Genomic DNA, 14,571 nt, shown 5'->3' on the forward strand with positions numbered 1-14,571 from the left:
CTCCGGCCTATCACCCTCACCTTGACCTCCTTCCACCTGTCGCATTTCCAACGCCCCTCCCCCAAGTCCCTCCTCCCTACCTTTTATCTTAGCCTGCTGGACACACTTTCCTCATTCCTGAAGAAGGGCTTATGCCCGAAACGTCGATTCTCCTGTTCCCTGGATGCTGCCTGACCTGCTGCGCTGTTCCAGCAACACATTTCAGCTCTGATCTCCAGCATCTGCAGGCCTCACTTTCTCCTCAAAGATAACAACAGACATAACCTTGATCTCTCCTCAGGACAACCATGACTGCATGAAACACAATCAAGATATATCTCATTGGGATCATCATCATCATCGGGAACAACATACACAAGACACCAAACAGATAAATATTTGTTAGCTTAGTCAATATTAGTTATCCCATTGTTTGTAAACAATATTTTCTGTGTTCGATTTTCTTCATGAATTTTTTTCTTATTACAATTTTTTTGTATTTGTTTACTTCTCCAATGTCGTATTTATTTTAATTTACTACATTTGCTTGATCAGCTGTAAGTACGAGGCTTTTTATTGTTCCATTCAGATACAGTTTGCTATCATGTTGTTTGTGTCAACTATTCTCTGGCTTTATGTTTTTTTTCTGTATTGGTTCATTTATTTATTTTAATTTACTGCACTATCTGTAACAATTTAGTTGTTCAAGTATATATTGTGCTTAGCTTGAGACTGGATGGTCATGTAGTCACTGCACAGAGATTGGTCTTTAATATGTGATCCATCATGCTTTGTGTTCAGCCCTGGATGCTGCCTGACCTGCTGTGCTGTTCCAGCAATAAAGTTTCAACTTTGATCTCCAGCATCTGCAGACCTCACTTTCTCCATGGTCATGTAGTCACTGCACAGAGATTGGTCTTTAATATGTGATCCATCATGCTTTGTGTTCAGGATCAAGAGGAGGGAATGTGGCCAGACAGGCCACTCAAATTGATGAATTTATGATGGATTTACAAAGATTAGATAATGACTATGGTATGCTGGGAAACTAAGGCAAGCTTTGAACAACATGACTGTGCTAATAAACATGGTATAGAATCCAGACAGGCAAAAACCACCAACAGACAGTTTGCAAACAACCTGGTAGCTGCAGACCCTACAATACACACCCAAACTTGGGTTTGAATGGAGTCAATGGAATGTCATCCAGGGTGATTGGAAGCATCGAGGTGTGTACCAGATATGGAGGTGCCTCACTCCCTGATTTGAAGGAGGCTACATGTGCCCAGCACCTTCAGGAATGGAGACCAAAGGACCACCCTGCCATCAACATGATCAATCCATTGGTGAACACTGAAGACCCTCCCAAAAGGGCACAAAGACTTTAGAATATAAGAATCACCGCAACACCACGCTCAGCACAGTAGCTCGAGTGCGGTAACTCAAGACCAACCACTGAGAAGAGAAGGCACTCTTGAGATCATCAGGAGAAGACGACTAGATGACATCCCCATATGGAGCGCGGCCAAGTTCTAGTGTGGTGATATACAATCATCCAGAGTTAAGTTAAAAAACAAGATAAACATTGGTAGTGTAAATTGTTAACTTATAGTGCAGTTTTTGTAATATTATTAATTGTGTCAAATAAATGAATACTATTATTTATTATTATTAGGAGTCGGCTCACCGTTCTTTTGCTCAATATGAGTTAAAACACACTGTGTGTCAGGCACAACAGTCAGTACCACCATCTGACAAAAAATTACATGGCCCCTGTGAGTTGCTATTTCTCAGCAATGCAGGAGGGAACACAGCAAATGAACGCAGCCAATTTCTGGGAGAAAGTGAAGACTGCAAATGCTGGAGATCAGAGTCGAAGAGTGTGGCAGATGCAGCAGAGGAGGACGAATTGGGAATAAGGGATAGTATTTTTACAGGAGGCAGCCTGTAAAGTACCTTCCACCCCAACGTCAATTTTACCTAGACCATCTCAGACAACTCTCTCCCCTTCTTGAATCGCTCCATCTCCATTTTCGGTGACCAAAAACATAGTCATCTACTTCAAACCCACCCCTAGCTACATTGACCACAACTCCTCCCACCCTGCCTCCTGTAAAACCCCTATCTCTTATTCCCAATTTATTTGCCTCCACTGCAGCCGCTCCCAAGAAGACCAATTCCACCATAGGACATTCCAGATCCTTCTTCAAAGACTGCAATTTCCCCTCCCATGTGGTCAAAGATGCCCTCCAGAGCATCTCCTCCACTTCTTGTACCTCTGCTCTTGAACCCCAACCCTCCAATCACAACAATTAGTAAACAATGAAGACCCTCTCAAAAGGACCCAAAAACTTGGTCCTCATCTTCTACTACACCAACCTCCGGACACATCACATCATTCTCCACCTTTTCCACAAACAGACACCACTACCAGGGATCTATTTCCCTCCCTACACCTATCTGTGTTCTGGAGAGACCATTCTCTCCGTGACTCCCTTGTTAGGTCCACGCCACCACCAACCCATCCTCCACTCCTGGCACCTTCTCTTGCCACCGCAAGAAGTGCAAAACCTGTGCCCACACCGCCCCACTCACTTCCATCCAAGGCCCTAAAGTATCCTTCCACATCCAACAGATTTACCTGTACTTCCAGTCATTTACTGTATCAATTGTGCTCAATGTGGTGTCCTCTACATTGGGAATCAGGATGCAAACTTGCAGAGCATTTCAGAGAACATCTCTGGGACACACGCACTAGACAATCCACTGCCCTGTGGCCGAACACTTTAACTCCCTCTCCCACTCCACCAAGGACATGCAAGTCCTGGGCCTTCTCCACTGCCAAACACTAGCCACCCAATACTTGGAGGAAGAACATCTCATCTTCCGCCCTGGGACCCTCCAACCACAAAATCAATGTGGATTTCACCAGTTTCCTCATTTCCCCTCCCCCACCTTATCCCAGATCCAACCTTCCAACTTGGCATCGCCCTCTCGAGCTGTCCTCCCAGTCCCTCTTCTTTCCCAACTATCCGCTCCACCTTCTGACCTATCACCTTCATCCCACTTTCATCTACCAATCACATTCCCAGTTACCTTCCCCCAGCCCCACTCCCCTTTCAATCATCTCTCAGCCTCCTTGGGCTGCCCCCTCATTGCTGATGAAGAGCTTATAGTCGAAATGTTGACTCTCCTGCTCCTCAGATACTGCCTGACCGGCTGCACTTTTTCCAGCACCACATTCTTTGACAGCCAATGTCTGACCAGAGCTTGGCCTCCGATTCAAGGAATGATTTAAACTGCTGATGCTTAAACTCACAGCATGTTGTCAAAAATTGTGAATAACTCAAAGGAGAGAAGACAGATTAACAATTCAGGTGTCAATTGCAACACCTCACTGAATTTGAATGAAGAGTTGCCATCTCAAATGTTAACCCAATTTTCCTTATTTCAGATTTTGATAGACTTGCCATGTATTCCTGGCATATTTCTGATTTTTTTTTTCGCTATCCATGGAACTTAATAAAGTAGACACTGGTTGACATGATATATAACAATGGCATATATAATTAGTTGATGTAACCTAATATGACATTGTTATATATGGAATAACAGCTAAATTAAGATACACAATTATTGAATGTTTACATAAATAAACCATTTTCTTTTACCATATTAGAATGCATTTAGATTTTCATGTAAAATGCTTCAAATTGAAAAATTCAATTAGAGAAAGATGATAGTGAACCCAGCACTAGTTTTTGTTAAGTCACCTGTGGCCAAATATTGCACTAGGATTATTGTATCTTACCATTATGCTTTGTGTAAACAGCGATTTGACAGTGGGCAATATGCATCCTCCATATTGAAAATATTACTCCATGTTTAGCTGTACAACCTCATTGTAACTACATTCCTTATGCATACTTTTTAAATTTTAAATTAGGTATATGATTAAATTCAATCCAAGGTATGGCTAAAATGAAGTAAGTACTGGAGGACACTAAAGTCACATATTAATGCTGCTGTCTAAAAGGTGTAAATTTTGGTCTCAACAGAATGCAATTTCAATAATATTTCTTCAAACTCAGCATTTTGTGATGCATAACCTCTAACAAATATGTTGCTTCCTTACTAATCAAATTACAGTATAAAAACATGGAATAGTCACATAGCAGTTCCATTAACCCAGTCTTTTGAGCATGTCAGATTCCAGTCATGGCAAGCTAGTGACTTTATACAAAACAACGCAATGCAGCCGACCAAACCTGCACTGAATCCTAATACTTATTTAGGCCCACTACGTATTGCTCATATGTGGTTTCTATCTCTCTGTTTGCCTCCCATTCATGTACCTATCAAGATACACTCTAAAAGTTGCTAACATGCCTGTTTCCACTACCTCCATTGGGAATGCATTCCAGGCATCCAACAACCGTTTTCTGCATGTTTCACCCCAAAACTTTCCCCCTGCACCTTGAACCTTTGCCCTCTTATAGTTTATCTTTCCACCCTGGGAAAAAGCCTCTGACTATCCACTGCATCCACTGCATCTATATATTGCACTTTAACATTCATGCTAATAATTAAGAGTAACTTTAACTTCTTATGTCACACGGACTTTATTCCTTCTCCATGCAAATGGTAAAAGAAAGTTTACATTCAAAACTAGCTGTTCAAATAAGTGAATAGCAACCTCTTTTTAAAGTTAGTATGATGTCACCAAAATTTAGTTTTTCTCAATAAACCTTTGTATGACACACGTTGTATATACTTGTTTGCATTACCATCATGAAAGAAGATTTCTTCAGTTTCTGTATGTAACAAAACCATAAATCCATTTGCAAGAAACAGGTTTTCAATTTAATTTCAGATCACATATGGTGGAAATCTCCTTTAGTGAAGAAACAAATCATGATTGGATAATAAAATGTTCTCAACATGAAGAAAATAATAAATGACTGCTTTCACTCTTTAAAAATATATTTTCAGTTAAGTTTTGTTTTATTTCTTGATCTCCCGATATGTTCTCATTTTCTGTAGACCTCATTAACACAAAGCACAATTTATTTGAAATCAATTGTCCTGTAGTTGCTCTCCACACTCATCATTCTTCAATGTAAATCTGAATATTTAAGGAGATAGTTACAGTTAAAGGTTCTGAAGAGCTTTTCAGACTGGAGGCCTGAGACCAGTGGCGTGCCACAAGGATCCCTTCTGGCTCCACAACTTTTCGTCATTTATATAAATGATTTGGATGTGAACATAGATGGTATAGTTAGTAAGTTTGTACTGGACGTGTAGTGGACAGAAGGAGGTTACCTCAGCATACAACAGGACCTTGATTAGATGTGCCAATGAGCTGAGGAGTGGAAGATGGAGTTTAATTTAGATAAATGCAAGGTGCTGAATTTTGGAAAAGCAATTCTGCGCAGGACTTATACACTTAATGGTAACATCCTGGGGAATGTTGCTGAACAAAGAGACCTTGGAATGCAGGTTCATAGTTCCTTGAAAGTAGAGTCACAGTTCGACAGGATAGTGAACAGCCATTTGGTGTGCTTTTCTTTATTGGTCAGAGCATTGAGTACGGGAGTTGGGAGGGGTCGCATGTTGTGGTTGTGCAGGACATTGATTAGGTTACTTTTGGAATATTGTGTGCAATTCTGGTCTCCTTCCTATCGGACGGATGTTGTGAAACTTGAAAGGGTTTGGAAAAGGTTTACAAGGATTTTGCGAGGTTTGGAGGATTTGAGCTCGGCTGGGCTGTTTTCTCTGGACAGTTGGAGGCTGAGGGAGTGACCTTATAGAGGTTTATAAAATTATGAGGGGCATGCACTACATCAGTAGACAAAGTCTTTTCCCTGGGGTGGGGGAGAAACTAGAGGATATAGGTTTAGGGTGAGGGGGAAAGATATAAAAGGGACCTAAGGGGCAACTTTGTCACACAGAGGGTGATGTGTGTATGAAATGAGCTGCCAGAGGAAGTGGTGGAGGCTGGTACAAGTGCAGCATTTAAAAGGCATCTGGATGGGTATATGAACAGGAAGGGTTGAGAGACATATGGGCCAAGTGCTGGCCAATGGGACTAGATTAGTTAGGATATTTGGTCATCCTGGACGTTCTGGACTATAGGGTCTGATTCTGTGCTGTACTTCTCTTTGACTCTATTAGAGTCATATCGGTATTGAAATGTTAACTCCCGATCTCTCTCTCTCTCTCTCTGTCTCTACAGATGCTACCAGATTTTCTAGCTTTATCCAGCATTTTCTGTTTTTATTTTGTGGCACTTACAATATATGAACTGGTAAAGTATCAAAGTGTCATCTTATGTGGGTCTGCTAAGCACAACAGTTATGTCAGTTTTGGAGACAAACCTATACCTAAACTGATCTGCATGATTCAGTTCTAAGTCTGCAGTGCGCTTATCAGATTAATACCTTTTGGCTTTTGGATGGTATGGATGATTTAAAAAAAGCAATGATCAAGTTTAAGTTGTGAACTTAATTCAACTTATTTTTACTCACACTTTACACTTAGCTTGTAAAACATATCCTTACTTTAAATGCTCTACTGCTTGGCATTGGATATACACAGTACTTTGGTGGAAGGTGGTAGTGACACTGTCTGAAGACAACAAGGTGTCATTCTGTATGTATAAAAAAAACTGTGCTGTATAATTTATTCATAAAAATCTTTATGTATGTATTTAGTCACTGTAGCAGTTCAATAGTTTTGTTATATGTAGCAAAACAAACCTTAGTTGTTGCTTACTTAAACAAGATTATACATGCAGTGAAGGTGGACTAGGTCAAAAATCACATGATACCAGGTTACAGTCCAACAGGTTTATTTGAAAATGCAGACTTTTGGTGCCTTGCTCTTTCTTCAGGTGTTAGTGACAGAGGAAGACCTTAGATACAGAATTTATCTGTAAAAGATCAAAGGGTCATATAACTGCATTAGTTCTTCTCTTGGTGTTTGTTTGAAAGTTCTGGTGATGAGGCATTCTGCTCACATAGCAATCTAATAGAATTCACTGTCTCTTTTTCCTTCAGGGTCTCCAGCATGCTATGTACTGACAACTTTCTAATGGACTTCTGGTCAAAGGCGTTTCTCTTTTCAATTTTCTCCACAAAAGACAGATAATATGGAATGATCCAACTACTTGGAGCATTCTGTGACCAGATCCATTCTTCAGCAGCTTGGTGTTTGCATTCTGAGGGTCTACTAGGAGAAAGCTGGAAAAGCACAGCAGGTCAGGCAGCATCCAAGGAGCAGGAGAATCGATGTTTCAGGCATAAACCCTTCAATAAGAATGAGGCATTCCTGATGAAGGACTTATGCCCGAAACATTGATTCTCCTGCTCCTCGGATGCTACCTGACTTGCTGTGCTTTTCCAGCATCACACTCTTCCTACTGAGGGTCTATGCACAGCTTGATGCAGCCACAAGCAAAGGTGGCAATTAGAATGAGGGTGATATTGGGTACGACCACCCCCACTTTGTCCAGAACTTTGTACATGGTATCTTGGTGGACACAATCCAGCTTAAACCTCCAGATAAAGTGGAAGATGGCGTGGATGACTGCAAAGGTACAGGTTCTGGGAATGTGCCAGACTTGCGCTACATAAAACAACAGAGAAAGTACCTCACACGTGATGACCAAGTTTTTACCAGCAATGGAGAGGGAGCGGTGCTTCCAAAAACCCAGTTTCTGCCTCACCTTGGCAAAACACTCCTCCCAAGGTTTTGCGCTTGCCACAGACCCTCCGAACCACATTCCCAGCGCCATCAGGTAATCTGTCCTGAAGGTTATGGGAATAAAGGATCAGTTGACCCAGGTTCCAAAGAACATGGCCTCGCTCTTGCCTTCTGAGGCCAGTTCAAATTGGTCGCAGATGTTCCTGAGTTGACCAAGACCCTTGAGTCCTTAGTAAAGAATAAAACTCCCAGAAGTGACAGGATCAGTTCACCCTGACCAAACCTGTACTGTACTAGGCAGGATAGTCTCTGACAGCATCACAGTGCTCAGGGACACAATCACCTTTGTTCAGACAGGAGTGTGGGCACCTGCCTCATCAGCCTGGACTAGGGGAAGGTCTTTGACAGGATACAGCACACCTACATGTAGGACATGCTGTCCAAACTGGGCTTTGGGGAGTGAATCTGCAATTGAATTTGAATGCTCTACACCAACATCATTCAGAGAAAGTGAGGACTGCAGATGCTGGAGATTAGAGTCAAAAAATGTGGCACTAGAAAAGCACAGCAGGTCAGGCAGCATCCAAGGAGCAGGAGAGTTGACATTTTGGGATAAGCAATTCATCAGGAGTTTTAGTGCAGGCTCAATCAATGGGTGGGAGTTAGGAAGCCTCACAATCAGATCTGGAGTGAGACAGGGCTGCCCATTTGCCTGTTTTGTTTGTGCTGTATGGAATCTTCTGCTGACTCCATTAAGAAGAGGGGTGACTATTCCTGGCAGTGGAGGCCGGCAGGTCAAAGCTTCTCAGGATGATGTCACTGTTTTCTGCTTGGATCTGCTGTCAGTGCGCAGACTCATGAGTATCTGCATCCAAGTTCGAAATGGCCTCAGAAATCAAGGTAAATTGAGGCTTCAGTACTAGGAAATAATAGCGGGTCAGCTATATTTTTAAACTAAGTTGTCCAATGACAAATCATGGGGAGAATAGCTTGTATAAGTCTCTGAAATTAAGTAATGTTCCCTTTGTGATCACTGTTATTGCCAAATCAGGTGATGAACTTCCTGCTTAACTCTGAGATGAATTTTAGACCTCATTCTGTTATGGCCATAAATACCATTATGGCCACTTTCATTCTTGTCTCATGTAACTACTGCTAAAATGCTTGTCCTCAGCTCCAATATGAAGTTACAAGACATTGATGGACAAAATGAATTGGCAAAACTATGGCATTTCACTATTGACTATTGCCTTCTACTGTGGCCCTAAATGGATTTTTTCTAAACCTTATCTGTCCAACATACAGCCGAGGGGCCAGAATGTGGCCAATGAGGCCTCTTGATGTTCCAAATATAGGTGCACGCGTCTGCAAGAGGCTGTTGTTCCAATGTCAGGTCTGTCTTTCTCAAGCATTTACTGCTGATAGGCTCATACCAAATGCACTGCATGGACATCTTTGCAAAATACATTGATCTCAATGATTCCTGGCTCCAAAAGGTTAAAATACAGAGAGACGTTACATAAACTACAGTGAAGTTCCAATAAATTCAGAATGCTACAGTGGTTTGTCGAAAATGTTAAAAATATTTAAGGGAACAGATAATTTCAGACAAAGGGTAGCAGAACTTTATGAATCTTTTCCAAAAATGGCAATTAATATTAAACTAATTACTAATTTTAAAATTGAAAATGACAGACTACTCTTTTCTAAATGTAGCAAGGGACATGGACTATAATATTCTGTTAGGTCAAGAATCAGCCATGACTTCATTGATTGATCCAACAGAATTGAGGGGGACAATTGCCTACTCTTGGTCCCACATTCCAGACTTCATTTCCTCTCTACTCTTTTTGCTTACCTCTTCAGTTCATAGAAATCATAACGTAATAGAGCAAATAATGCAGCAATTTATCCACCTCGTCCATGCTAACTTTCAAACAGGATCTCAATTAATCTCTTTTCCCTGTTCCCTTCCCAAAATTATAGAATTATTCATCCAATTCCTTTTGAAGACTATTGCTCAATCTATGCTCGGACCTTAGAAAGGATACACTGTTCTTGGAGGTTTTGCAACATAACGTTACAGTGTTTTGCAAACCCTAACCACATGTTAGATTTCACTTTTCCGCAATCAACGTACATTTGTGCCCTCCTATTGTTGACCCCTCAGCATTACAAAAAAAAATTGTTTTACTCTACATAAATCCTTCAGTTTTACATTGCAGAAATGGCTTTAGGAGGACCTCGAGTTTACAAGAAACACTGCATTAACGCAAATTCTTCCCGGCTCTCCTTCTCTCATGATTTTGAACACTTTTGTCAAATTTCTCCTTAAGTTTGCAACCATAGAATTTTACAGTACAGAAGAAGGCCATTCAATTCATTATGTCTGTACCTGCTCTTGTAAGAGCTACACAGCTAGTCTCATTCTCCAGCACTATCTTCATAGCCCTCTAAATTCAACACTTTCAAATGTATCCAACTCTCTTCTGAAACCTCGGCTGGAGTCTCCCAGGCAGCAAATTCCAAACAACTCTCCACTACAGATAAAAATGGGCAGCTTTTCAAATTTATCCACAAAATTGCAATCCGAAACCCTGGAGCCATTCCAGTAAATCTCTTCTCTACTTTCTCCAAAACTTCAATACGATACGGGTTGCATGGAGGCTCAGTGGTTAGCACTGCTGCCTCACAATACCAGGGACCCAGGTTCAATTACGGTCTTGGGCAACTGTCTGTGTGGAGTTTGCACATTCTCCCTGTGTCTGCGTAGGTTTCCTCCGGTTTCTGACTTCCAATCAAAAGATGGTCAGTTTAGGCGAACTGGCCGTGCTAAATTGCCTTTAGTGCTCAGGGATGTGTAAATTAGGTGCATTTGTCAGAGGTAATATGGAATAATAGCAGAATTGGTCAAGGTGGGTTACTCTTTGGAGGGTCGATGTGGATTTGTTGTGCCAAATTTGTTGTTTCCACACTGTAGGGATTCTATAATTTCTATGCTCATTCCCACCAACTGGTACCCAGAATTGGATGGAATGATTGGGGCTGAACTGTTGTGATATATACATACAATTGTTAAATTATCCAAAGCTTCACTTGTACAGCTTATTCTGTAATAACCTACAGTAGAATATCCCCCAATATACTTTAGAACTGATACTTAATCACACAATTGAAATACTTTTAACTGATCATGTTTTAATTAAAAATTCTTTAAAAACCTTAATTCAAATCACAATAAAAGAATCTCTGCACTTGAAAACATTTTTCAAAATTCCAAGAATGTCTCATAACAATATTAGTAATAATTATATCAATAGTTTGTTGGCAGAGGATATTCGACATAAAAATCCACATTGCACCGATCATTACATCATTAACATGACAGAGATAGGTGCTTATTTTTTTGGCAGGAGATACATTAAAAAGAATACACATGAGCAATATACTTCCACAGTCAGTCAATCCCCAGTCAGCCAATACATAAAACATATTAATTTAGTAGCAGTTTTAACAGTAATAAACAACTGATATGAGAAATTATTGAAGATAGCATTCGATTAAAATTGACACTGTTGCAGTCAGATATTTAAAAAAATTTAACTTGTACCTGTCGGTGTTGAGTCAGAGGATACTGCAGCCCTGATGACTGCTGGTTTTGTTGCATCTTCTGCAGCAGCACTTTTTGTTGCAGTGCAATTGGTATGCTCTGGGCCCGCTGCAATGCTTGATTTTGGAGGTGACCTGCTGGTGGTGGTGGTTGTTGCGTTGGTGCTGAAGGCTGCTGCTGAGTATAATGTAAGACAGAAGGTTTGCTTTGGGAAGCCAATATTGATGAGATCTGGCCTGACTCTGGATCAAAATGAGACAAGGGCTTAGTATTATTATACGAAAGTTCATCTGGTGATGCAGACCTAGTATTTATCATGCTGTGATTTATACTATGAGCCTGCTGCTGGTGAATTATCATATCCATGTGGCTAGTCTGTGCTGCAGTTGGGACCTTATAAAGGCAATTATTTATATTTTTGGCCTTACTGTTGTTAGTTGACACCCCAGTGAGCAGAGAATTTTGGGGGTTGAAGGACTGTTGGAGGAGGGATGGACTGGGTATTTTCTCCTGGACAAAGTTTCCTGATGAAGGACCAGACTGTGGAGCAGGTGGCCAGCTAGCTGCCTGGCTTTGCTGCTGGTGCTGGAGCATGGTGTGCTGCTGCCGATTGTCTGCAATCTTTTTCAGCTGCTGTGCATGAGACATGTCATGCCAATTGGACAGGGTTTTGTTTGTTGCAGAAGGCAAGGATTGCTGTGGTTGGCTTTGACTTTGAGGTGCTGAAGAACTGGGTGAAAGAGTGGACATGGTCGTATTTGTGATGGAATATGGTGGTCCAACGGATGGAGGCCGCATTTGGGGTGATCCTGTTGTTGCCTGGGTAAACCCAGATGAGTATTCCGTTTTAACTTTTGGATTTTCCAACTGTGAATGTGGTTTCACAGTTGCTCCATTGCTCTGGTTGCGCTGACCAAGGTCCATATTGAATGATTCTTCATTTCTAATGCTGGGGTTTAACATGTTATCCAGATCAATTTCACTCAGTGGAGGAACACCTGACATATTTGTCAGCTCATCAAATAAATCCTGCAAATCTGGATCAAGCAGCTGCATTCCTAGATCATCTTTGGGCTCAAACAACATACTGTTGCTGGAGATTTGATTGTTTAAGTTCTCAGTGCATGAAACACTCTCCACTCGTTCCTGTTTCATCTCTTTGTTGAGTGACAAGTTGAAATCAGAACTGATGTCACTATCCTTGGCTTGAGTGCTTCCTATCAAGCTGCTGTCTTTTCCTGATATTGAGGGTTCCATTGTGACAGAAATCTCCATGGTTTGACCTTGTCCATTACTGAGCTGATGCCCACTTTGGCCTATTGCAAGACCAGCTTCATCCACTCGTATTCTCTTAATAGCCATTTGGAAAGACCCGTCGGAGATGCCATTTTGTCTATCGCTGTTTATGGGAGAACCATTTCCTTCCAGCTTTCTTTTTATTGAACCCTGTAACTAAAAGAATAAAAATGCATGAACTTCTATTGCTAGTAACATTTTACTTACTTATCCCTCCTTAAAAAAAGACTAGTCATTATTAACAGGTAAATAATGCTTAAACAATTAATATCTACTTATTGCAAATTTTGCAATTTGGCATGTTACACTGCAATCTTGGACACTGGAAATTGACAAGTCATTGGGAGAACACCTTATTTTCCTGAATCTAAGAGGCAGTCATGCCATGATGACAGCATTGCCAATGGTGATCTACAGCAATTGTGTCCACTAATGACTGGTACCACCTCATCTCTCAGCATTTTAGACTCCAGAAATACGCTGGGTCCTCTCAGGTGGTGAACCAGGCACTCGCAGAAGAAGAGAATATAGTTGACATTAGATTAGATTATCTACAGTATGGAAACAGGTCCTTTGGCCCAACAAGTCCACAACGACCCTTCAAAGAGTAACCCACCCGGACCTATTCCTCCTGACTAATGAACCTATCACTACAAGCAATTTAGCATGGCCAATTCACCTGACCTGCACATCTTTGGACTGTGGGAGGAAACTGGAGCACCCAGAGGAAACCCACGCACTCACGGGGAGAACGGACAAACTCCACACAGTCAGTCGCCTGAGGCGGGAATTGAACCCAGGACTCTGGTGCTGTGAGGCAGCAGTACTAACCACTGTGCCACCGTGCCGCCCAAATTACACATATCCCTCTCCCACCCAAACTCATTAACACTTCATTAGTATCGACTAATTATTTGAAGGAAAATGGTTGAACACCACCTCAAACTGCTTTTATAACCATGATTGACAATGACAAATCTGCAGTCATCAGCACTTTACTGCTATATATTTTCAGATGTTCATTCCAGATATTAAAAAAAATACTCGAAAAGGTAATGGCAATAATTGTATAGATAACTTGATTTTACAAATGATACAGGGAATCATGCTCTGCCAGTGAATCTACAGTCCTGACCCCATAGCCTGTTCTAGGGTCAAACTATTTAAATATATCTGTGCCAGTATCAGAGGCCAGAAGAGATATCTCAGGGACAAAAAACGGGAGCCTGGGCTCTCTGGGTCTGTGCTCAGAGTGCAGGGGTGGGCAGGCCCATTGTGCTCAGGTTGGAGAGGTGGGGTGAGGGCTCCTGTGCACAGGTCAAGGCCCCAGATCTGGAGCAGCACTGGGTCCTATGATGCTTATTCCTGGGCAGGGGCAGCACATTTTGCACACCTATGAGGGTATGAAGCACAAATTGACAAGAATGGTTTGGTTACCTTACTAAAAGTGTTGGTAATGGATGGACTAACATTTAAAGAAAATGCAAGACATGGAAAAATGGTGCATTGAGAAAAACCTAGTTCTCAATGCCAGCAAAACCAAGGAACTCATTATTGACTTTTGGCAAGATGTTACTCATACCCCCCTACACATTAACAGTACAGAGAGTGTCAAGGTCCTGGGAGTGGTCTTCCACAAAAAGCTTTCTTGGATTCTATGTGTGGATGCACTGGTTACAAAGGCCCAACAAACATCTCTTCTTCCTCAGGCAGCTGAGCAAATTTGGAATGACGGCAAATACCCTTCCCAACTTTTATAGGTGCACCATCGAGAGCATTCTGTCTGGATGTATCACTACCTGGTATGGCAACTGTACCATTCCAGATCAGAGACAGTCACAGTGAGCGGTGAACTCAGTCCGAGTAATTACAAAGGCCAACTTTCCATCTATAGAATCCATCTACTAGGCCCGCTGTCAAGGAAAAGCCGCCAGCATTCTTAAAAGATCCATCCCACCCTGGCAATGTTTTTATACAACCCC

At 41.5% G+C, this 14,571-nt stretch overlaps 1 protein-coding gene across 3 annotated transcripts in view; it reads right to left on the reverse strand.

Moving 5' to 3' along the window:
* Window positions 1-14,571, reverse strand: part of zmp:0000001236 (mastermind-like protein 2) — a 423,342-nt gene that overhangs the window by 111,874 nt on the left and 296,897 nt on the right. For all 3 annotated transcript variants that reach the window (XM_043691468.1, XM_043691467.1, XM_043691466.1), the window contains exon 2: window positions 11,294-12,745. In XM_043691468.1, coding sequence (XP_043547403.1) covers window positions 11,294-12,655 — 1,362 coding nt within the window. In that variant the 5' untranslated portion in view covers window positions 12,656-12,745. The remainder of the gene's footprint in view (window positions 1-11,293; window positions 12,746-14,571) is intronic.

Source organism: Chiloscyllium plagiosum, chromosome 6 (genome assembly GCF_004010195.1).
Source record: "Chiloscyllium plagiosum isolate BGI_BamShark_2017 chromosome 6, ASM401019v2, whole genome shotgun sequence".
Lineage (NCBI taxonomy): Eukaryota > Metazoa > Chordata > Chondrichthyes > Orectolobiformes > Hemiscylliidae > Chiloscyllium > Chiloscyllium plagiosum.